Source organism: Trachurus japonicus, chromosome 18, assembly GCF_045865225.1.
Source record: "Trachurus japonicus isolate A0001 chromosome 18, Traja_1.0".
NCBI lineage: Eukaryota > Metazoa > Chordata > Actinopteri > Carangiformes > Carangidae > Trachurus > Trachurus japonicus.
This window is the reverse complement of record NC_140924.1, coordinates 5,211,676-5,238,049: the sequence shown is the minus strand read 5'-3', so window position 1 is coordinate 5,238,049 and position 26,374 is coordinate 5,211,676. Positions and strand designations below refer to the sequence as shown.

Below are 26,374 nucleotides of genomic sequence, written 5' to 3'. Positions count from 1 at the left end.
CAACCTGTAGCGTTGTGGGCTGGTTAGGGCCGATTTTAGCTTTTCTATGAGAGGCTGTTTAGGAAGTAATTCATATTTGCTCTCACACACACCACTATACTCATACACACACACACTACTATACTCTCTTACACACACTATTATACTCATACACACACACTACTATACTTTCTTACACACACTATTATACGCTTACACACACTATTATAGTCATACGCACACACTACTATACTCTCTTACACACACACTATTATACTCTCTTACACACACTATTATACTCATACACACACACTACTATACTCTCTTACACACACTATTATACTCATACACACACACTACTATACTCTCTTACACACACTATTATACTCTCTTACACACACTCCAATAAAACTTCTTACACACACTATTATAGTCATACGCACACACTACTATACTCTCTTACACACACACTATTATAGTCATACACACACACTACTATACTCTCTTACACACACTAGATACTCTCTAACACACACTAGATACTCTCTAACACACACTATTATACTCTCTTGCACGCACTACTATACTCTCTAACACGCACTATTATACTCTCTTACACACTACTATACTCTCTTACACACACTATTATATGAGGGGCCGTACAAGCCATTATTCATTCTTTCACTCACACATACATACATTCTCCTTACACATACATATATTTTCACTCTCACCAGGGGTGAAAGTAGTTTTAAATTCTTGCCGGTACTATTACCAAAAGTTATTTTTCTCTGCATTATTATTATTATTACTGATTTGAATTGGGACATTTTGCAACAAACGTTAAACGTGTGGCACACGTTTCGAAGGCTGGGTCAGGGGTAGACAATAAAGGAAATTTTGAAGATCGCTGGCCCCACCATTCTAACTAGTGATGTGAGGATCGATACTGAAATATCGATACTTCCGATACCAGTTCTGTATGCTCTAGAATCGATACTCAAATGAAAATATCGATACTTTTGATAGTTCAGTCATTTGTGGTTATGCATATCATTAACAGGAACACAGTGGAAAGTAACTAAACTATTCAGATCTTGTCTAAATGGCATGCGGTTGGTAGGAACTACTTTTTCTGCTGCTCACAAAGTCAGTCTGTGTAGAGTCAATGGCGGAGCGGAAAGGAGTCAGGTGTGGAGCTATTTCAGAGCCACAAACAGGGAAGACAAAGTCTGTAATATCTGTGGGAAACTTATAAATAATATTATAAATAAATAAATTTAAAAAAAATATATAAATAATATGTTTATCATTTTCTTATTTAATTAATGGTTTTATTATTTTACATATGTTCTTTTTTTAGTGTTTAAAACACTAATTTCGGTTATATTCTAAACGAGGCCCTTCCTCAATATAGTTCAGAGTTTAAAATAAATACGTTACTCTGAAGCCTTGCATCCTTAGGAAGCTATGACTTACTTTTTATTTTATTTTATTAGATTTACCAGGCACAATAGGTGCATTTGAACAAAGTATCGGTATCGGATCGGATCGGTATCGCCGATACCAGCCTGAATTTTACTCATTATCGGATCGGAAAGGAAATTTGTGGTATCGAACATCACTAATTCTAACCACTGGCCCAGGACAATGTCAGGTATTGATCCCCATAATAAATAAAAAAGAACATATCCTAGCCTGCAAACAGCCTGCGGTCTTGCCATTGAGGCTGGAGCTTTCTTATATACCGATACCAATACTAGTAAATTTCCACGATTCTCGATACTTAGCTATACAATACCACGATTTAATTAGAAGAAAAAAACATGTGCTTCTAAATTGGCTACTTTATTTAATTAATAAATAAATAACTGTTTCTCATCAAACTTGTATTTAAGCTCTACTGTGGTAAATATGCCCCAACACAAAGGAAATTCATGTATTCATTACTTTTATCTTCCAGTAGTTCCATGATAAAACTGTTGCTGTCATTCATTCTCTTCAGGCTGTTTCCACAGACTGGTGCAAAAACGGACTTATTGTTTCATTTTTCAGCTCCGTTTTGTTTTTACACACGTTTGTTTTTTCTCTGCTTCAAACCATCATGGATGTAGCCTACTATGGTCTAAATGCGCACCACCGCTGTGGCGCACACCGAGCAGCTGGAGCCGCGTTCACATAAACAGACCGCAAGCTCGACTGTAGCCGCACCGAGACCCAGCGCGTGGGTTAGGGTCTGCTCTGGCCCACGTGTAACGTCCGCGTCGGTCCCGACAGGACTCGCCACAACGCGCTGAGGGCAAAGTTTCACGGTACCGGAAAAAAAGGTTCAGTTTTCAGCAGCAGCAGTGAGCGAGCGGCACGCGTTCCGCGGTGCACAGCTGCACGCTGCAGTTGCTTGCAGGTGCTGTGCTGACGTCCAAGGGCGCAGCGCTGCTGCGCACAGAAAGTAGATCAGGTCTCTGTCTTTGATCGGGTCGGGATCTCGTAACACTATGTGTTATAATAATTACCGAGACAATTTCATAGAAATCATTTCAAACCACAGGGAATTCATGTAAAATTAGATTTATTTATTTTTTTTTCTTTTCTTTTCTTTTTATCTCTCTCATGATCTTCCTGGTACTGCGTACCGCCTCTGAATCTTTTAGTGGTACGCAGTACCGGACCGTACCGGCTTACTTTCACCCCTGACTCTCACACACATACATAGTAGTGGAAATAGTATAGTGGAAACGGAAGGCAGCATTTATCGTCTAGTACACAGTAGGTGGCGGTATACACCTAATAAGCAATGGTTGCAACCCGAAGGAAGAGGAAGAAGAAGGTAATTTATCCCTCTGTGATAGGCTCTGTGCACAAGTCCCGTGACGTACTTCCGCTCGGGTTGCAACCATTGCTTATTAGGTGTATACCGCCACCTACTGTACCGGAGTATGTAGACGATAAATGCTGCCTTCCGTTTCCACTATACTCCTTCCGTTTCCACTACACTTTCATTCACACATACATACATTCTCCTTTCACATACATATATTTTCACTCTCACATACATACATTTTCGTTTTACATACATATATTACTTCTAGTATGAAGATGTATAAATATGAGAGTGAAAATATATGTATGTATGAGTGAAAATGTGTAAGGAGAATCTATGTGTGTGAGAGTGAAAATATATGTATGTGTAAGCAGAATGTATGTATGTGTGTAAACGAGGATGGGATGGGGGAAATTAAGCTAAATAATTTGACCAAAAAATAACAAAAGAAAAGGAAACCAACATATTCAATAGTATTATCACTTATATTATTATATAACTTTAGTTATTTATAGCAGTGCAAGTGATTAAATTATATCCTTAGACCTATCATTGTAACACAGCTCAATTAGACATTACTCCTAGCACCTTCTAAGCACTTTGATGATTGTAAGCACTTTATCTCATGACACGGTTGCACTTTTGTACTACTGTCGTACTACGGCACCGAATTTGTATTATTATCTATTGTACTGTAAACTGACTGCTGCTATTTTATAACATGCTTTTGTTTTTATTTATTGTATTTTGTACCAGGGAACATCTATGTATGGGACAGCGGATGGAAATTAGCCTTTGGCTAAAATCCTGCTTGTTTACGATTTTAGGTTTCGTTCACGAACTTGCACTGTCCCACTTCAAATAAATTGAATTGAATTGAATTGAATTGAACGCCACCCTGGGAATTTCACCCAGGGAATTAACTAAAAGTGTAAGGCACACAGGTACGTTCACTCAAAAGAGGCATGAGACGTGTTTTACTGTTGAAAAGAATACAATTTTATTAAAATATTTCTTTTTTTTCCTTCTTTTTTTAAAATATATTTTCAAACAAAATTAAATAAAAGAAAATCAACAAAAAGGGGGCTTGGCTGGAGCCGAGTGAGTGATCGGTGCTAGTGCAAGGGGGTTTCCACCAAAATAAAGAAATAAACCAAAATCACCCAGCACGTGGCACACACACAATGAAGTAACCCGCTCCCAGGACACAGCAGACGAGACAAGGGGGGACACCACCACCAGGACACCAGCACGCCACCACCAGTCTCCAGCAACTGAAAAGAAAAATAAGCAAATCAATAACCAAACCAAAACAATTACAAAATTACTTAAATAATCAAACACAAGTTAACACATTCATTCACTCGTCGGGGGGGGGGGGGAGTAGGCCCCGATTGACCCCACACTGGACAAACCCCTGGTAGTAGGGCTACTTAGACACAGTGGGTCTCATTCATGAAACGTGAGCAGCACGGATTTGTGTGTAAACCCTGAGCAGCACAAATTTACGTGGATTTCCGCATTCATCAATCTTTTAGTAGTGCTGATTTTTTTGTAGCTACTCACAAAATCTACACCTGCTCCGGACTGTGTGTAGCGCTTGTGTAAATGGAGGAATGCAAATAAATACTGCTTGTTACTGTTGAAAATTACAATTTTAATCCGTATTACTCTCTGTCATGTTCACAATACGCCGACGCCTTTGAAACACGTAATTTAAACATGACAAACAATTAGAAATATTTGGAGAGAGAGACGTTTTAGGGATCGGACACGCACAAACACATCAAGGCTCCATCTAATGATGATGATAATCTGATATAAAACCGGAAAAAAGTTTTTTGTGTTGCTACAGTATACGCTTGGTGGGCGCACACTTCACCCTGCGCAGCAGCGCAGTCGGCACCGGTTTGGATGGAGCTGTGACAGACGGCTGGTGCTTCTGTAACAATATAACCTGCCTATGTAACTTCATGTGTTGATACAACCGTGCTCCTCTACAGCTGAGGCTGTGAAGAGCCTCCTCCTCCCGTCGCTGCTGTAGCTCACAGTAGTTATGTGTATTTATTTTTTTCATGTTTCATATCGAACTATTCTGGCTTTACTTCTTAAACGGTTCTTTAATAAACCAAGGATACTTAATTCACTAAATCTGTTTCTTCCCTCCAGCCTTTGACCTGTCCCAGTCACACCACCACTAACAGAAGAGAATTAAATATTTTTTCTGGACTCCACTTCACCCAAAATGACTTCGATCCGCGATCTCTCTCTTTTTCTCTCTCCCTCTTTCCTTGATTGCGTCATGGCCGCAGGTGAACAGGTTGCACCTACCTCCTAATATGGTGGTCAGGATCTCCTTATATGGCTATTCATGTATGGAGATCTATGCTAATTGCTGATCACCGGGGGCGTTTTGTTAGTTTACGATGGGTTGGCATTCATCATCTTACACACGTGTTTACGATCAAATCTGAGTTTCCCGCACCGTTCATGAATCCGGAGTAGAGTTTTAGTAGAGTGAGCTTTTATGTGCAAATCTACACACAGATTTACTCACGTTTCATGAATGAGACCCAGTGTACGCCACGAAAGGCAGGCGGCGGTGGACACAACATGTCAGCCAGAGCAAGCAGATGAAGCAAACAGCAGTAGCGCGGAGCAGCAGCGAGGCGAAGCAGCGTGGAGACAAAACATCGGCAGACAAAGCAGCAGCGACCCCAATAAGCTGATTGCAGTTAGTCCTGTTTATGACCAAACTTGGACACACACACGCACCCACTCACACAGGAGGAGGGAGGGAGAGAGGACTCCGGCGGCCGTCGGCGTTTACCAAGCAAGAACTAAGCCACAGCACATATGGGGAACCCGGAGCAACCCGGAGCAGCGCACAAGCAGTTGTAAGACAGTCAGACCCCCACCCTGAAATGTTGTCTCTGAAACAATGGAAGTTTTACCTCAGCCTGGATGTAACCTCTTTGTGTATTTACACCTTTTGGTTATTAGTGATTTAATCAATTATCTTTGTTAGAGTTTCACCATTTGATGACTCTAATCACTCAAGTGTCTCAGTGCGAGAAGTACAAAGGTGTAAGTGATTCATTGTCATATGAAAAGACCCCCTGATGATCAAAGGTCTCCAGATGCGAATGGTGTCTCCATGCAAAGTCCAAATTGTTATGTGAATTAGAGGTGTTTCTGTTCTGGTTGGATACTTAAGGGAAAGAGCAAGAACCTCACTTTGAGTTGATCTGCTTACCAGAGCTCCCACACATCGAGTGTGTTGCATTATCTGTTTCTTAAGTATTGTTACTATTTGCTATAGTTGGTTCATTTTGTACATCACAATAAACTGGAATGTTAACCCTTCATTTCTAATATTGCCTTATTGAGACTTTGTTCTAAATAATTAAGAATCTGTTTTTGGATATTTATTTGGTCTTTAGTTATATGGTAAGTTTCATTTGGTAACATTCATACCCTTAACCTCTGAGTTGAATAGAAAAGATTGAGTATCATGTCTTTTAACCATTGAGTTATATTTTATGACCTCTGAATATCTCAACCTAGGTGTCTGGGCTGTTCTTCTATGTTAAGAAGGTCACTGAATAGTTTAAGTCTATATCTGCCATCCCTGAACTAAGTTAGTCTAAAAGATCTTAGTTATATGGTAAGTTTCACTAGGCACTATTCATACCCTTAACCTCTGAGTTGGACAGATAAGATTGAGTATCATGTTCTTATACCTCTGAATACTTCAACCCCGGCATCAGGGCTATTATTCTATGTTAAGAAGGTCACTGAGTGGTTTTAATAATCTATACCATCACTGAACTAAGATTGATTCCAGATTTCTTAACAATAGAATTGATTCTTAAAATGTTTATATTTTAAATGATTGATTAACTATTAACTTTTAAAGAGTAAAGTTATTTTTAAATGGAGTCAGATTAAACGAGTATTTACTTTACTTTATTTTGAAAACCTCATCTTAACACCAGAAAGACAAGACACGTATTGGGGGGATATTGTTAAATATTGATGAATATTTCCTCCCCTACACAGTCAGTGTGTGTGTGTGTGATGAGGTGTGAAGACACAGCTCAGGAGTCAGTTATAGAAAAGTTTGATTTTCTTTCATTAAAGCAGAAGTAAGTGGTCCGGTCGTTTTCGCTAATGCTGCGTTCCAGGCAGGCTTTTGAAATCGTAAATTACAGCTTCAAGTCACAACTTACGACTTTGTAGCGTTCCAGGCAACCCACTCGTGTTTCTCCGACCTGTTTTACCTGTGAAAGTCACTATAACGGCCACTCGTAACTTCTGACCGGTGAACTCATACCAGATCGAACTGGTACGAGTTCACGGTCGGAAAAATACGAGTTTCCTTGAATGCACCATAACAGTCCTCGTCCCTACGTCACCACATTCAGGCGCATCCCTTGGCTGCACACACAGCCCTGCATGCCGTTCTCTCTCCTCATTGGATAAAAACTGTAGGATACGATAAATGTTTTCTGTTCGGCTCAGAGCAGAGCAGAGTGACTGAGAGACCTGTGTTTCAGTCCAAACACTCTATGTAAGTGATTGCTGTCGGAAGATATAACTATTTAAGACTTATATTAACACAAATATATCACTTACTTCTGCTTTAAAAAACAACGAAATGGAAAATTGAAGCTGTGAATAAATGTGCAACAGGACGAGGAGCTCTGATTGGACAATAACTGATGACATCATCTCTGTGCTGATGAGTTTATTTCTTCTTCTGCTTATATTGTGACATCTATGATATAAAATCATCACAGAGACGTTAACAAGGTGTAAAATGTGACTTTAATAAGACAGAGGAGTCAGATTTACAGGCAACAAGAGAAAAGTTTTGATCGTCACAGTGAAAATGTGAATGTGTCAGAACAGAAAGTCCACCCCTCCTGCTGCCGCTTCCTGTGTGTGTGTCTGTGTGTGTGTTCATGGCCGAGCTTCAAGTTGCGTTGTGTTGCTCCATGTGTAATTATGCTGTTTGGCTCCAGCAGCAGATTTTCAATGACGGGTCTGAGCAGAGAGTTGGAGAGCTCAACACTGAAGGAAGACGTGTGTATGAAGGTTTGTATGGGTCGTTGTTTAGCTCAATGGGTCTCATTCATGAAACGTGAGTAAATCTGTGTGTAGATTTGCACATAAAAGCTCATGTTACTAAAACTCTACTCCGGATTCATGAACGGTGCGGGAAACTCAGATTTGATCATAAACACGTGTGTAAGATGATGAATCCCAACCCATCGTAAACTAACAACACGCCCCCGGTGATCAGCAATTAGCATAGATCTCCATACATGAATAGCCATATAAGGAGATCCTGACCACCATATTAGGAGGTAGGTGCATCCTGTTCACCTGCGGCCATGACGCAAACAAGGAAAGAGGGAGAGAGAGAAAAAAGAGAGAGATCGCGGATCGAAGTCATTTTGGGTGAAGTGGAGTCCAGAAAAAATATTTAATTCTCTTCTGTTAGTAGTGGTGACTGGAACAGGTCAAAGGCGTGGAGGGAAGAAACAGATTTAGTGAATTAAGTATCCTTGGTTTATTAAAGAACCGTTTAAGAAGTAAAGCCAGAATAGTTCGATATGAAACATGAAAAAAAAAAAAAAAACTACAGAGCTACAGCAGCGACGGGAGGAGGAGGCTCTTCACAGCCTCAGCTGTAGAGGAGCATGAAGTTATATAGGCAGGTTATATTGTTACAGAAGCACCAGCCGTCTGTCACAGCTCCATCCAAACCGGTGCCGACTGCGCTACTGCGCAGGGTGAAGTGTGCGCCCACCGAGCGTGTTACAACACAAAAAAGTTTTTCCGGTTTTATATCAGATTATTTTCATCATAAGATAGAGCCTTGACGTGTTTGTGCGTGTCCGATCCCTAAAACGTCTCTCTCTCCAAATATTTCTAATTGTTTGTCATGTTTAAATTACGTGTTTCAAAGGCATCAACGTATTTTGAACATGAGAGAGAGGAATATGGATTAAAATTGTAATTTTCAACAGTGACAAGCAGTATTTCTTTGCATTCCTACATTTACACAAGCGCTACACACAGTCCGGAGCAGGTGTAGATTTTGTGTGTAGCTACGAAAAAATCAGCACTACTAAAAGATTGATGAATGCAGAAATCCACGTAAATTTGCGCTGCTCAGGGTTTACACACAAATCCGTGCTGCTCACGTTTCATGAATGAGACCCAGTGGGTGGAGCAGCCGGCCCCGTCTCAAATCCTGATGCAGTTGGCCCTTTGCTCCATGTCTGTCCCTCTCTCTCTGTCTCCCAGTTTCCTGTCTCTCTCAACTACCTGACTCTGTTTTTTGGGCAAAAGCCCCAAAAATATAATTTTAAAAAAAGCTCTATACATATACAGTATGCATTCTTGATGCTCTGTCTCCATCCATGTAAGTGGGTTGGATAATATTTAAGCTGTTAATAGTGTTACATATAGATACAGAGAGAAAGAGTAGAGGACACAGAGAGTTCATAATGATCCTTCTCTCACATGGACTCCATCTGTTTCATCAGCTTCTCCACTTCTCTCTTGGCTTCCTCCTTCTTCCTGTTGGTCTCAGCTTGGTTTGTCTCCAGCTGAGTTTGAACAGAGACATGGACAGAGACTCAGTGTTGGACCAGCTTTGTCTTCAAGACATGAATGTGACACATGACTTAGTGTTACAAAGTTAAACTCTTATTGTTACAAACAATCACTGATTGAACAGATGAACCTGTTTGTTCTTGGTCTCCAGCACCGTCTTCTGTCTCTGCAGGACTCTCTGCTGATTTTCCATCTGACCAAAGATAAAGTGGGACAGTTTTACTATAGAGAGCCTAAGCGGAAGCAGGAAGTAACAGCGCCATGGGACCTCAACTCTGAAAAACTCGCCATTCAAATGAATGAGACTGAAAATTTTATTTCGTGATCCGATTGAATTGCGCCATGAGAAAAAAATATGACCTCTACCTGTTTAAAACATCACGTTTCATGCCGAGAAATCAGCCGTTCATCGTAAAACGGCAACAGAAGAATGTATTTTGTGTAAAGACCGCTCTACGGACTACAGATCTGTGTCCCACAGAAAATACGTCACCAACTGACACGGGAAAGGGCGGCAATTGGTGTGTGACGTCACCTACGCGACTTGTAGTCTTTCTGCTTACAGATTCTTCTGAATTTTATTCTACAATAGGTTTACAACAAACTGCTGATTTCTCGGGATGAAACGTGATGTTTTAAACAGGTAGAGGACATATTTTTTTCTCATGGCACAATTCAAACGGATCACGAAATAAAATTTTCAGTCTCATTCATTTGAATGGCGAGTTTTTCAGAGTTGAGGTCCCATGGTGACCGTTACTTCCTGCTTCCGCTTAGGCTCTCTATTTAAGCATCAGAAAGACAATAAAATGTAACAATATATAATAAACATTAATAGATTAGTACACAACTGAAGATGTGCCGCAGTGGAGGAAACATCACTAAGTGGTCACCATCAAGATCAACCCACTCAGGACAAGCATTGAGCTGAATCATTAGGGATTGTAACACCTACAGTAGTCCTACTAAGAATTCTGAATTCTCAGCATTTTTACTTGTGTTCATAACTGCTACAAATAAACATTCATGAACAGTAACATGTTACAGTTAAAGGTTGGGTCTGGAGTTTTGTGTCCAAAAATAAACATTAGCCTTATACAAATGAAATCCGTCTTAATCATCACCTATTGGCTTCTAGTCCTGTGTGGTGGGGGCTGTGCCTGCAGTATTTTGGTCTTTTGCTTTGTTTTGTTCAGGTTTTGTTGTGCACGTGGACGTTTCTGGGTGGAGAGTGAGAGAGTCTGTGTTTTTTCTCTCCAGCCAATGACGGAGCTCAGGTGAAGCTACGTGCAGCAGAGTAGTAGCTCAGGGCTGCTAGCTGCACTAGCTGTCTCTGATGCTAACGAGTGCTAGCACATCTCTCTCTCAGCAGCAGCAGTCAGGACCACAAAGAAAAATACAGTCTGAGTGAAGCGCTGGAGCCGCGGACCGATTCCCAACCGTCACCGCCAATTAAAGCCTCAAGTGGTAACAGATACGGGGGCCATTGTAGTGCGCTAGTGTTAACAGAGGTGCACTCACTCACCGATAAAGGACGTGCTAACCAACTTGCCAAGCGGTTGTTAACCTCTTGGCAAAGCGGTTTGCATCGTCGCCTGCCGTGCAGGAGACCAGGGTTCGAACCCCACCTAGGGCAGGCCGTGAGAAACACAACGCAGAGGGCCAGATATGACATCGGCTACACTAGCTCAATGCTAACTTCGGCTAGCGGTAGCAGTTAGCATCCACCGCTAACACCGTCTTCCCAGCTCACCACAACGGCATAACAACATAACACTGCTCCCGTTGTTGGCGAATGGTCGGCTAATCGGCCCACGGCTCTAGCGCTTCACTCAGATTGTATTTACTGTCCTTTGCGGTCCTGACAACTGCTGCAGTCTGGGGCAGGAGGCTACACAGCTTAGCCCGAGAGGAGGGGCTGAGTTTCAATGTTTTGTTTACAAACTGCAACGAACAAAACTCCAGACCCTACCTTTAAATACATAAAGACAGAGATGAAGAGACAGCTCATTGATTTAGGTAGAAACATGAACCTGTCTGATCTTCTCCTGCTGCTTCTTCATCAAGGTCTCAACCTCCTCCCTCTTCTTCTTCTCTTCTTGGAGCTGCTTCTCCAACTGGGAGGAAGGACAGAGACGAAGAGAGAAGACACAACATTTAGGTCTGTGGATTCTCAACTCACGATTAACCATGTTTATTGCAGCTTCATTATACATTTGAGTTTGGCGTCAAGGCTCCGACTCCGACTATTTTAACCCGGAGCCTACAGGTGGATGCTGGTGCAGAAAATATGGTAGCGCTGAGATGCTGCTGTTGTGTCATAGATGAGCAAAGAGGACGATGGGTAAGTCACCTATCTTAAATAGACCGCCACATTGAGAGGGTGTGTGTATGATGTCATGAGAGTGACGCAGCGCAGCTCGAGTTGGCTGCCTGAACTAGCTCACAGGCTTCACTCCATTTGTTTACCAGATGAACCTGTTTGTTCTTGGTCTCCAGCTCCTTCTTCTGTCTCTGCAGTTCATCTTCTTGTTTCTTCTTCTCTTTCTGGAGCTGCTGGAGTTCATCTTGTTTCTGTTTCAGCGGAGAGGAAAGAGGACAGAGTAGAAATTATGTTTATTACTGAGTCATTTGGTAGAAAATATAAAGCAGCAGTGACAGAAGAATGCTTCTTTGCTCTTATACTGTAGTTTTGTTTCTTGAACCCAACAACATCCAGAATCTAGACTGCAGTGCCCTGTCACAGCATCAGGAGTGAGGCTTTTAGTGTTCAGTTTTTCATTTAATGAAGCCGGAAAGAGAAACTGAACAAAAACATGAGCTGCTGAAAGAAATATTTGTGTAAAAGACCCAAATGTGAACCTCCTTGGTCTTGGTCTGGAGCTCCAGACCAAGACCAAGGAGGACCTTTTCTGTGTCTGGTGGTTGGTAACATGTGGTTTCTGCTCAGAGGAGACTGAACCTTTGTAGAGACCTGTAGGATTTTCACCTTGACATTTTTCTATTTTTTATGTTTTTTACCCTTTTGCTTAAACCTTTTTGTCATCCTCAGTTTTCACTGTCTCCTCTGTCATGAACTGAGACAACTTTACCTCAGAGGACTCGTTTCTGAGATGAAGATTTTCTCCTGATGAGTCACTCCCAATGTGATAGCCGTTGTCTGATTCATCCAGTCTCTGCTGGCTGGATGTCTGATGGAGGAGGAAACATCAGATGTGTGAAATGGAGGAGAAGATCAGCTGGAAGAACCCTGGTTTCTTGATGAGAGTGGAGATACACATTAAAATGTTTTTCTTTTTTTCACTAAAGTTCTTCACATTTCCTTCCTCCCATTTCTCTTCTCTTCTTCAGACTTGGTGAGAACAGAGACACAGAGGTGAGATGATAAACCTTTTGTTTGAGAGTCTGGATACATTTCCATTGATCGGACAGACACTTTTTCATTCACAGGTTTTTTGTTTTAGGTTTAGGTTTATATAGGTCTTAATTTGTTGACACATTTAAAACGAGACAGGACATTCAAATTCAGGACAAAAATTCTAAAAACATCCAAAATTGTGATAAGAGAAAAAAAAAAAAAAGTGCAATAAAAACAGACTTCACTTTAACAACAAAAAGTACAAATACAAACTGTTATCATCGAGGTTATCACGTCCTGCTCCAGTGTCTGAAAGTGATTCAGGATCAGCTGCAGGAACCCAGTTTGTGTCTTTAATAACTAGAGAGAAAAGACACACAGGATCAGAGACTCAAAAAACCAAATGACAGTAACAGTTGCTGTACGAACTCCCCAGAAATGATGTTTTTTCGTTTTGTTTTTTCAAATTGAGAATATTTTTCTTTTAGATTATTCTTGTCCAATATTCCAGAGAACATTTAATGCAGTTAATAGGGAACGAAAACACAAAACAAAACAAACAAAAAACACAGGATGTTCTCTTTTTGCTGTTTCTGTTTATCTAAAACCACAGTCTTTGTCTGACCAACCTGTTTTTGTCTTTAAACCAAACAACAGGATTTTCTGCAAATTTGTCTTCAGGATGAATTAAAATAATTTCATTCAGTGTTAAACAGTCAAAGGCTGAGGTCAAAGAAAACTAAAAGAAAACCTTCTGAACCTGCTTAGTGTTGGCTTGGACCTCAGTCTTCTTCTTCTTCAGCTCGTTCTTCAGTGTTTCTATTTCCTCTTTCTTCAGTTTTTCTATTTCCTGCTCAGCTTTCTCCCTCCTCCTCTCCAGTTCTCTTCTGGTTGAACTCTGGATCAGAAGAAGAACATGTGACTGAACTCACGGTCCAATGACTCATATAGAAACAAATGCAGCATCAGGTCGTTGCTGAACGTTTCTGTGTCTTGTGGTTGGTAACATGTGGTTTCTCCTCAGAGGAGACTGAACCAGTTCAGATGTTGTGTTCATGAAGTTGATGAAGAAAGTGAAGCAACAAGCAGCAGAGAATCAGTCTGTGTCTCAGTATTGATCTCATTCACAGTCTACAGCTGAGAAAAGCTGATGAGATCATCAACGACTTTGGTGTTTAGTTCATGAGGAACATCACAGAGTTTCACTGGGTTCATGACGTCAGGACTTACTAGATGAAGGCTGAGGGACCGGGTTGGTGTGTTTTTCATCTTCTCCAGCTGTGAAGGAGGAGGGAGAGACAGACAGAGACATGATGACCACTTTAAAGGTTGAATCTGGAGTTTTCTGCCCAAAAATAAACACTAGACTTATACAAATGAAATCCATCTTAATCATCACCTATGGGTTTCTAGTCCTGTGTGGTGGGGGCTGTGTCTGCAGCGCCCCCTCCCTCTGCCTGTATTTTGGTCTTTTGCTTTGTTTTGTTGTTGAGTCTGTGTTTTCTCTCCAGCCAATGACGGAGCTCAGGTGAAGCTACGTGCAGCAGAGTAGGAGGCTCAGGGCTGCTAGCCGCACTAGCTGTCCCAGATGTTCCTCTCTCTCTTTCTCTCTCTCTCTCTGGGCAGCAACACCACAAAGAAAAATAAATACAGACTGATTGAAGCGCTGGATACCTTGCCTTGGCATTATGGCCGGGTATCTGGCCGTCACCGACAACTAAAGCCTCGACTGGTAACAAGTATTAGAGCCGTTGTGGTGAGCTAGCTTGATGGTAACTTCGGCTAGCGGTAGCGGTTAGTAGCAGTAGAAGTAGTGCCTAATTCACACACAAACATCATAATTAATTTGATAGGTCATATTGTGGCCAATTTTTGGTATGTGAATTGGTCTCCTGAGGAAGCTAACTAAAGCTTATGGTAGGAGCCATTTGACATACATGAGACATACATTTGACACACAGTGTATATTTACATGCACTTGACACTTACATACATTTAACATACTACATATAACACAGCAAACACTTAACAAGCAGTATGTAATCCCAGGGTGTGCATTTATGTATATGAGTTTAGCAATTGTTCCTTTAGATGGCGTTTAAACAAGGAGATAGATTGTGATGTTTTGAGGCTGTCACTCAGCTCATTCCATATCTGTGGTTCCTATTAGTTTAAATTTTTTGCCTACAATGAGGTGTTTATGGTTGGTATTGTGGGTGTGTTGGAGAATGAAGACTGGCATGAGTTGTTTTAGCATCCGTTGCTAACACCCTCTTCCCAGCTCACCACAACGGCCCTCCTGCTCGTTACAACATAACACTGGAGGCTCCGGTTGTTGGTGACATCTGGTTTTCGGCCCACGGCTCCATCACTTCACTCGGACTGTATTTCCTTTCCTTCACCGTCCTGACAACCGCTGCTGTCAGGGGCAGGAGGCTACACAGCTGAGCCCAAGAGGAAGGGTTTAGTTTGAATGTTTTGTTTACAAACTGGAACGAACAAAACTCCAGACTCTACCTTTAAAGTCTTTGTTCAATTATACAACCCAGGAGCTCATTATACAGCCAGTGGACTTTATCTGAGACCTCATGTCACTGAGTGGAGGTGAGATGAAGAAAATCAACTAGACATGTGATCAATATGAAGAAATAAACCTCTGAGTTGTTGATCTTCAGCTCTTTCTTCAGCTCCTTCAGCTCGTCCTCCATCCTCTGATTGTCTTCACTGAGCTGCAGCAGCTCAGCTTGTTTCTCTTTAATCTGGGAGGAGAGAGAAGATGAAGACCAGATGACAGACATCTAAATTTCTTCATGTTTAAAACCACTGATCTGAAAAAAACTGACTGTTAGTGAGACGCTGAAGAACAAACTGAAATCAGTCTGTTTGTTAGTTTGTTAGTTAGGTATAGACAAACTTCCTTCATGATCTTTGGCTGCTCTTTTGTGGTTTTCACAATGTTACCTGCTTCCTCTCTCCTCTCCTGCTTGGATATCTGGTTATTTAAAGGGATAGTTCAACATTTTGCCAAATTGGCCCATTGCCATAATCCCTATAGTCATAGCAGTAGGTTTGTTACCTTTAATTGTCGGTGCAAGCTATTTTTAGAACGGCGGAGCAGAGCCGTGAGCTGCTCAGAGCTACGCTACAGAGGCTCATGGGATGTCTTGGTTTCCAGACAGAGTTGCTTTAGAGGGAAATTCATGCAAAACCGCTGATGCACGTTGCCTTCAGGGACAGTTTTTCATCAAGCAGTCTCTGTATTTCCCTCTAAAACAACTCTGTCTGGTAACGTTCTGTTTTTATCTCACAGCGTGGTGAATGTGCAGGTCACAACTTGTCCACCAGAGCGTTGTGGAGTTGTTGGATTGTGTAATTGATGAGTTTGATGAGGGAAACCAAGAAATCCCATGAGCCTCCGTAGCGTAGCTCTGAGCAGCTCACGGCTCTGCTTCGCCGTTCTAAAAATACCTTGCACCGACAATTAAAGGTAATGAACCTACTGCTATGACTATAGGGATTATGGCAAAAGTCTCATTTTAACTCTTTATTTACTAGTTATCCTCCATATGAAATTCTTTCTTTCACTCTTTACTTTTTTCTTTTCTTGCTTTCATCTTTTCCCATATTTTACCAGTCTCATTGTCTCCGCTGCCTCCTCTGTCTCCTCTCTTTCTCCTACATGAGTTTCATCCCTCTGGTTTCTCTTCATGTCTGTGTAAAAACAAAACAATTACAATTACAAAACAAAACAGTACTTACTTTACTACACTGTTTGACAGATTAAAAGTTACATTTTAATCAAGTTGAGTTTAATTGACTCATTGTCACAGTGAACTTCTCTGTTCCCACCACTAACTCGCTCCCTGTCCCATCACACAGCTACATTTCTTGGTGAGCTTGTCTAGTCTGTTCCTGTCCCTGACCTTGATGTTGTTACCCCAGCAGACAATGGCAAAGAATGTAACGCCTGCAAAAATGGACTGACAGAACATGCACAGAATTACATTACAGAAGTCAAAGGACCTGAGTCTTCTCAAAAAGAAGAGCCTGCTTTCATTATTTTTGTACACAACACTTGTGTACAACAGAACAATCCAACCTGTCATCAAGGTATACTCCAAGGTACTTGTTTGACTGAACCCACTCAATGTCCACCCCATCCACAGTCACAGGCCGTAAGGATCTCTTGGACCTGCCAAAGTCAATAATCATTTCTTTGGTCTTTAATGTATTAAGCAACAAGTAGTTCTTGTTGCAACAGTCCGGGAACACCCCCACCAGGTCCCTGTATTCATCTTCCTGTCCCCTCGATGGCCATATCCTCGACTCCTTCTAAACATGCCAAGATTTAGATGTAAAATCCGCAGTGAACAGTGTGAAGAGGTAAGGTGTACCCTGTGGTACTCCCTCACTGCTCACCACTGTGTCTGGCATGCAATTCCCCAGCCTCACATACTGTGGCCACTCTGCAAGATAGTTAAAGACCCACAACATGATGGTTGGATCTACACCCATCTTCTCCAGCTTTCCTCTCAGAATTCTGGGTTGAATTGTGTTGAAAGCACTGGAGAAGTCTAGAAACAGCAGTCTCACATATTACCCAGGCTTATCCAGGAAGGAGTAAATCCCATGCAACATGATTGCATCGTCCACCCCAATGTTCTCCCAGTACGCAAACTGCAGGGGGTTCACAGAATGCTGGGCTTGTGGTCTCAGGGGGCGGAGTCGTAGTCTCTCCAGAGTCTTCGTCATATGAGAAGTCAAGTCTACTGGTCTTAGAATATTTGACCATCTCATTTGTAACCAAATCAACATTAACATGTCTATTCTTTCAGGTTTAAGTTAAGTTAAGTTAAGATTCCTTTATTTGTCCCGGAGTGGGGGAAATTTACATTTGTGCAGAAGCAAATAGCAACAGTATATAAAAAAAGAGAAACAGAATAAGACAAGAAGAATAAACATCACACAACAATAAGTTAGAAAAAAACAGTATATATAGAGATGTTTACATATCCATGTAAAAATCAGCCATGCTGCAGTGCATTGTGCAATCGAAACAAATTGATAACAACTTGTGGAGAGCATCCAAATTATTGTGGACGATACTTTCCATTCTACAGTCTGTTAATGTCCAGGTCTCATATAGTTCATGTGAGACAATAGTGTCTCTTAATATCTGACAGATTTGTGTCAAACCTCTGAACTTCCTTTTCAGTTAACAATCTATAATTAGAACCTGATTCACGATGAAAGGATAATATAACAATCAATGTTCAATGAATGGCTACAACTTTAGATTGTTATAGTGAAGAGTTATTGATTCACTTTTAAGTTGTTAACATTAAAATAGAAGAAAAAATATTGAGAACACCACGTACCTGTTGCTAGATGTGTTGCTCATTTGAACTGACGACAGGTGTAGAGTCTGTAAGTCATGACTCATGACCATGAAGTGACTCAAGACCAGTTTATCAAGAGATTTATCAGATGTAATGTTCATCTGAAGTCTCGTAGAACTTCCTTCAACCTCAGCTGAGCTGTTTTTCTATAAACTTAGTTGTTTACAATTTACATTACAAATGATGTAAATGTTCTTGTTGATCAAAATGTGAATCTGACCACAGATCAGTAAACCAGTTCAGCTTTAAACACAAACATGACGTTAGTAGTTCATTTATCTTTATGAGATACTGAACTTTGAGCCTGCTGCCAGGCAACTCATAAGTTTATCTGATAAAACAGCTGCAAGGTGGAGTAATACACGTCATGAGTTGGCTGTTTTCACCTACTTTATTTACATTACTTTATTTGTTTATTTGGGCGGGACAATGCATATTAATGGACAATGAGTGCTAGAGTACCCACAGTAAATACACCGGATTTAGCACATGTGCTAAATTACATCCGTAGTCACCAAAACAATACAACAGTTAACATAAAATGTCCAAAAAGACAGAGGACCATTAGATAACAGGAAAAGTAAATTTACATAGTTACAGGGTTAGACATGATTCTATGTATAATCTATACAGCTGTGATTGACATGATTCATTTTAAATATAAAAATATAAATCTATAGGCTACAGTTGAGCTTGACATCATTCGTTTTAAATATAAAGAATATAATTCGTAAATATAATAAATATGATTCGTAGAATTATAAAAAATATATATACGTATATTTATCTTTCTGTAGGGAGTGTTTGGTTATTTATCAATGGCAAAGAGTTAACCCTACTGAAAAAACAGCTTAGACCAGCTTAGGCTGGTTGATGGTTTGAGATGGTCTTAGCTGGTTCAATAGGCTGGTTGATGATTTTATTATTTTTGATCAAGATTGTGTTTCAAATTAATTATTTCAATTAATTATTATAAAAGTCATAAACATCATTAAAAACAAGACATTGTGAAAAAAAAAACACAAACAAGAACAGAACAATCAAGACAGTGACCAGTGACCAAATTGTATGCGAGGTTGAACAGGTGGGTTTTGAGTTGTGACTTGAAGGTTGTGATAGTATCTGACTGTCTTATGTGTGGGGGGAGAGAGTTCCAGAGCCTGGGTGCTGAACAGCTGAATGATTGGGCACCCATGGTACTGAGGCGTGATGTGGGGATGGTTAGTAGTCCAGCAGAGGTTGAGTGGAGGGAGCGGGATGGAGTGTATTCATTAAAGCAGAAGTAAGCGATCCGGTCGTTTTGGCTAACTTCTTGTCAGCCGATGGAGTTAGCAGCCCCCGCCCTCATCATGGATCTATTGGTCCTCGTCCCTACGTCACCATATTCACGCGCATCCCTTGGCTGCACACACAGCCCTTCATTCTCTCTCCTCATTGAATAAAGCTTGTAGGATACAAGGAAGTATACAAGAAGTTTTCTCCTCGGCTTACAGCAGAGCAGAGTGACTGACAGACCCGTGTTTCAGACCAAACACTCTATGTAAGTGATTGCCGTCGGAAGATGTAACTATTTAAGACTTATATTAACACAAATATTCCGCTTACTTCTGCTTTAAGGAGGTCGCAGAGGTAGGTGGGGGCTAGGTTGTGGAGAGTTTTGTAGGTGAGGAGTAGGATTTTATATTGGATGTGGTATTGTACCGGGAGCCAGTGAAGTTGGATGAGAACAGGGGTGATGTGGTCAGATGATTTGGTGCGGGTGATGATCCAGGTGGCCGAGTTCTGGATGATTTGCAGTCTGTTGATGAGTTTGGTGGGGAGTCCTGTGAGGAAGGTGTTGCAGTAGTCTATGTGTGTTGTGACAAATGAGTGAACCAGGATTTCAGTGCTGGATTGGGTCAGTGATGGGCGGAGTCTGGAGATGTTGCGGAGGTGGAAGAATGCGGTCCGGGTGATGTTTTGAATATGGGATGCGAATGAGAGGGTGTTGTCCAGGATGACGCCGAGGCTCTTGACTTGGTGGGAAAAGGGTACAGGGAAACCGTCGATGATGATGGGTGGAGCTGGGGTGTGTTGTGATTTGGCGAGGGTGGATTTGGAGCCGATGAGCAGGGCCTCTGTTTTATTGCCGTTGAGTTTCAGGAAGTTCCTGTTCATCCAGCTCCGGATGCCGTCAAGGCAGGTGATGAGGGAGGTGGGAGGGATGGCAGCGGCGGGTTTGGATGAGATGTAGACCTGAGTGTCATCAGCGTAGCAATGAAAATGGACCCCATGGTGACGGAGGAGTGTGCCCAGGGGGAGGAGGTAGATGCTGAAGAGAAGTGGACCCAAGACTGACCCCTGGGGGACACTCAGTGAAACACCCGAACACCCAGACTTGTGGTTCCTTAGTTGCACGAATTGTTGACGGTCAGTGAGGTAGGATGTGAACCAGGAGAGTGCAGCACCAGTAATCCTGAGATCCCAATGCCAGCCAGGCAGTAGTATACATCATGGTGGCTGTTTTCACCTGCTCTTACTGTAGGGGGTGTTTTTAGGGTCCGGGCAGCTAAGCTGCCGGGACACTATTGTATTCCTAGGAATTCTTCTTCTTCTTCTTCTTCTTCTTCTTTCTTTCTTTCTTCTTCTTCCAAGGAAGTCATACTTCCCATGGGCGAAAACTCACCAAACTTTGCACAAAGGTTCAGTCCCATGCCAGATTCACTCAACTCCAAGGACATGTGCCCCCCCCTCCTAGGGGGGGCACAATAAGCGTTTAAATTTAAAAACTTTAAAAATTCCTACCAAACCAACGGTAGATGCTACAGTGTTGAAACTTCACCACAATGTAGCCTCAATACTGCTGAAACTTTTGTCCACTTAAACTTATTACAAATTATGAAGTCCATCACTCTGTTTTTTTCAATAACTGTAAAACTTTTAAAATGTATCTCCTCCCACAATTTTTGCTCAATTGTCACCAAACTTGCTACAGAGCATCTCCAGACCGTCCTCCACAAAACTTGTTTCTCAGATTTTTGATTAAACAAAAATTGAGCCTACAGTGCATGAAAACGTTTGACTGTAAACAGTACTGTAAACATATACCATCAAATTCTTGCTAAATACATTTTCAAACTTCCTGAAAAGAAATGAGAATATTCTGGAGTCATGGTTGATGAAGTTTAGCAAATATCAGAATTTTAATTCAAAAACTGAATTTTTGAGAACATTTTGAATTCTGCTCTCATGGAAACAACTGCAGTCAATGTGAGAGTGGAATTTATAAACATCATATTTTCTCTTATGAAGCAAAACACGTATCATTAAAAACAAATCACCAACATTTCCATGCTGTCAAGATGCAATTTATGTATTATCAGATTTTTGTTTAGATGACTGAATTATTGACATTTTGACCATTTCATCACAACAGCTGCCCGGGCACTGGCTCACCTGAATGGATAAATGAAGCTACACAGCAGGTCTCACTACAAGCTAATTAGCTCAGCGAGTTAGGAGCTGGTTCTTGGTGTCAGAGATTGTGAGTTCGAGACCCAACAAGGATGATGATGACAGATCAAGATGTCACATGTCCTCAAGCTGTTTTGCTGTCTAAATGCAATTTATGTATTAACAGATTTTTGTTTAGATACTTTTTGAAATCTGCCTTGACAACAGCTGCCCGGGCACTGACTCACCTGAGTGGATAAATGAAGCTACACAGCAGGTCTCACTAACAGCCAATTAGCTCAGCGAGTTAAGAGCTGGTTCTTGGTGTCAGAGATTGTGAGTTCGAGACCCAGCAAGGGAGATGATGACGACGATGATCCAAATAGCTTGGACTGGACCATGTGCGAAAGCTCTTAACATCTTAGACTCATAGTAGATGTTTGACAAATACATATCATTATTTTACCTCAAAAACTGATTTTTCTTTTTACTGTGGTTTCAAATCTGCCTACACGACAGTGAATGGCTTACTCAATTTGTGAAGCCACTGTTGAATGCCACTTGTCAAGTAGCTCAGTGTGATAGACAACAGTCTTTGGTTCCCGAGGTTGTGGGTTCAATCCTGTGACAAAGACAAAGAGTTAATGTGATGTTATTAAAGGTATTAGTTTTACTTGTCTTGGTGATAATCTAACGTGTTAAAGTGTTGAAGTAAAGAATATTGATTCTTTTTTGAGCTGTGCTCTGCAAACAACATGAGGATCATTTATGTCACTGGCTTTATTTGGTAGTTTGGTGTCTGTCTCTAGCAGGTTACGACATCATCACAGTGACAACTTATTTTGCCATGAAGACAGAGGTGCAGGTTTAGTTGATCCTCCCTCATAGTGTCTCAAGACTGAGAGACCACCTCAGCCTCTGAGACTCTGCCCCCCTTCTGCAGCAGCATCAGAAATAACCTCCACAGGAAGAGGAAGTTGTCACGTACGTTCTACTTCAGTTGTATTTCAGCTCAACGCTCAGTCTGCAGCAAGACGACATGGAGGTCACAGCTCTCTGCTTCAGACTGTGTGAGTACTCAGTGTCACATTTCTTCTCTTTCTGTCCTCACTTTGATATGTTGCTGCTCATCAAAGCATCTGTTGCTGATTTACAACATTGCTCCTTTGTTTCTCCAGTGATGCTTGAATTTCTTCTGCTGGAGACACGAGTTCAGAGTCTTTATGCTCAGCAAAGTGGTGAGGAACCGGGAAAACCTTTGAAATGTTCATTTCTAAGTTTAGATTTATTTATTTATTTATGTTTAAACTCAGTTCATCCTTCGCTGAATAAGAAAACAGAATGTTGATGATTCATTTGGAACCTTTTTTAAGAAAAGTATGTTATTCTTTTCTCAGTTTCAGGTGCAGCTTCTCTTCGTATCACTCCAGACCGTCTGCAGTTCTTTGAACATGAGTCCATCTCTTTTCATTGTGATGGGACTAATAGTTCTGCTCAGTTAAGAGGGACCAGGGATGATGGAGAATTCATTCATGTGTCATGAAGAGGACATCATCAGGTTCATCCTGCACAGCTGCTGCACTGTATCCCACAGACAGTGGAGAATACTGGTGTGAGACTGAGGGAAGAAAAAGAAGCAACAGCATCAACATCATTGTCACTGGTACGTTTTTTTAAGCCATTATATCTATTTTGAACTTGTAATCTAACTCACCTGTATGAATTCCCTTTAGTTTACTATTTAGAGTAACATCAATTCTGTTAATCGAACTTTCCTCTTCTTCAACATGTTCTTCAGATGGCTCAGTGATCCTGGAGAGTCCTGCTCTTCCTGTGATGGAGGGAGATACTGTGACTCTGCGCTGCAGAAACAAGACGACTTCCACCAACCTGAAAGCTGTTTTCTACAAAGATGGAACATCAATGACCAACAGTGCTGCCATGGAGGTGAAGATGAACGTCTCCAGGTTTGATGAAGGATTGTACAAGTGCAGCATCCAGGGAGCTGGAGAGTCACCAGAGAGCAGACTGACTGTCACAGGTGAGACTGAACCTTTAGTAAATAATTAAAAAATGTTTATTATTTGTACAGTCAGGGACTGTTGAAGATTGTATGTAAGAATTGTAATTGTAAAAAGTGATAACGGTTTCTCTAAGCGCTTTGGGTATCTGGTATCGTTAAAAAAACACTTTATAATTGTAAACCGTTATTGTTATTATACTATGTAAAACTGTATGTAAAATATGTGTCAAAAAATCTACACAAATATATATTTAAAACTGGCAATAATGTTATTAATTTACATTATATATATTTATTTCACTATATATATATATATAGTGAATAAAAATGATGAAATTTGAAATACAAAAAATAATACCATATTCATCAGATATATTTTGTATATACGTATGTCAACATACAAAATGTTTGCTATGTATTTTAAATATATTAATATTACATATTACAATAAATATATTATTTACATAATATAAAAAAAACTGAAATTCAACATATAACATTTTCAATGTCATCAAAATATATATAATTTGATCTTTTTTATTATTTCTAAAATAATATTCTTTACTATTAACAGGATGTATAGATGCCATAATAGTTCATTTATTCATTCATTTTCTATACCGCTTAGGGTCACGGGTAAGCTGGATCTCAGCTTCACATCGTATACATGTAGTATAATGATACATCCCCTAATATGTTACGCTGCAACATCCCTAATCCATATACAAGTATATCTCAATATAGAAGCATTTATGTCACACAGTATTTTACATTTATTTGACATGTCTTTACAGGATCTAGACCCAAATGAGTTTGCAAGTGAAAGTGTTGGGTATGTTATTAATATTTACAGATATTATTTTAGCCATAATTTAGTGTTTCTGAAATTATGTACATGAACCATGCATTCAACAAAACTGCCATTTGATGTAAATATAAATCCTGTTGAAATCAAATACAATGTTCTATCAAGGATATTTTTGAAAATATGTAAATATAAAATAAACCCCTTTAATTTAATTTCAAACCTGTATTTATTCAGGGAAGCCAATTGAGAGCACGCTCTCATTTTCAATGACGCCCTGATTACAGAGATAGAACAACACAACAGCAACACCGACCAAGCAGAACAAGCATAAAAGCAAAACCAAACACAATTATAAACAAGTACACAGTATGATCATCAAGTGTCAGAATTAAAGATACAATATATTTTATTCATTGAAGATATATTTATTATTATTTACAGATCTTTACAGTGGTTAAAACTCTTCGGTAAGAAGCTCGAAAGTCCTACAGCAGGTGTCATATGTGAAGTTGCATCACGTTCAGTTTCCATCATGTGTCCACCAGCTCAGAAAGAACTCGTCTCCAATGACTCTATGAACCACCATAACCTGCAGTGGATCATCATCATCGTCGTCTCGGCTGTTGCCCTGGTGATGCTGCTGCTGATGCTGCTGCTGGGGTTTATCCCACATGATGGTACAGAGAAGCAGCTTCTCTCTCTCTAATATACTGTATGACAATGATTTAAAGTCTTTTTCTACTGATGTCAATAATTTTACTTTTCTTTCCATCAGTTTGCTCAAAGACATCAAAAACATCAGACTCAGGTGATTTTGACAGATGATCAAGATATGAAGTGTATCTGTATGACCTGTCCACCTGTCAGCCTTCAGTCTGGTAATAATTTACATTCTCTGTGTTTCAGTTTCTGGAGTGGACCATGCAGATGATCTCGATAGTTTGACGTATGCAGTCGTGACATATGCGGCCGTCACAAAAAGAAAAAGGACGGAGGTGAACTCGACTTTGTTTTTTCTTCAACACAATGTGAAACACACAACAAGACATTTCACACGTCTTTATTCTGATGAAACTTATTTTAAGATTCAGGTGTTCATCATCTTGGTCGACCACTGAGGAGGTTAAAATAAGAAGAGGAGTCAGTGGCAGTTGAAGCGGTCGACTCTAACGTCTGAATGATTTCTGCTCCCTCTCTCTGTGGTCTGTTGTTTTAGACGCTGCTGACACTGGTGAGAGTTTGAACGTCTGCACTGAGACAAACCACAGCAGAGAAGCACAGACAGAGAACGGTAAGAGGCCTGTTCAGACCTTCACTCTGCCACCACCGGTATATTTATAACCAGATGTAGAAGCAACTGATGATTTTCTGAATCATGCGTATGTATTAGAAAATATAGAAGTTCCCTAAAGCTCAGGGTGAGATCTTTATTACTTCTTTATTCATCATCTAATAACTAAAGAAAGACCCATTCAACCAAGAAGGCCAATGTAGAAAGCTCAGTGAAAAGCTGAGTAAAGTGACCATTGAGTTTGTCATAATAATCTTCATATATTTTGTTTTACAGTGCAAAAAAATCACAAATGAAGACTGAAGAGAGAGTTGGTTTGTTGAAGGAGAAATGACTGATAATGAAGTTTCAAAATCAAAAATCATGTTAATTGTATGTAATAAAACTGTACATTTTAAGTGTTTTTTTTTCAAGCTTGATTCATAAAAACTGAATTTGATTCACATACAGTATATGATATACCAATATAAGAACAACCATATCATCCAGCTTTGTTCAACCTGTTTTCATATCCACTGCTCTGATAGAGTTTATGAATCATTAACAGATCACTGACTTTTATTTGTTACTCTGGTTGATCAGTTGTAGAATTGCATGTAATCGTTCAGTGTATTGATCAGTAACAGCTGCTGA

At 40.4% G+C, this 26,374-nt stretch overlaps 1 protein-coding gene across 1 annotated transcript in view; it reads right to left on the bottom strand.

Annotated features, from left to right (window-relative positions):
• Positions 1 to 9,038: 9,038 nt before the first annotated feature.
• LOC146968469 (uncharacterized) overlaps positions 9,039 to 26,374 on the bottom strand; it is a 56,289-nt gene continuing 38,953 nt past the window's right edge. The window contains exons 11-19 of the mRNA XM_085760476.1: positions 15,443 to 15,547; positions 14,019 to 14,066; positions 13,549 to 13,686; positions 13,062 to 13,148; positions 12,523 to 12,621; positions 11,900 to 12,004; positions 11,464 to 11,547; positions 9,561 to 9,623; positions 9,039 to 9,423 (exon numbers count right to left, since the gene is read on the bottom strand). Of these exons, the coding sequence (XP_085616602.1) occupies positions 9,334 to 9,423; positions 9,561 to 9,623; positions 11,464 to 11,547; positions 11,900 to 12,004; positions 12,523 to 12,621; positions 13,062 to 13,148; positions 13,549 to 13,686; positions 14,019 to 14,066; positions 15,443 to 15,547 (819 nt within the window). The 3' untranslated portion in view covers positions 9,039 to 9,333. The remainder of the gene's footprint in view (positions 9,424 to 9,560; positions 9,624 to 11,463; positions 11,548 to 11,899; positions 12,005 to 12,522; positions 12,622 to 13,061; positions 13,149 to 13,548; positions 13,687 to 14,018; positions 14,067 to 15,442; positions 15,548 to 26,374) is intronic.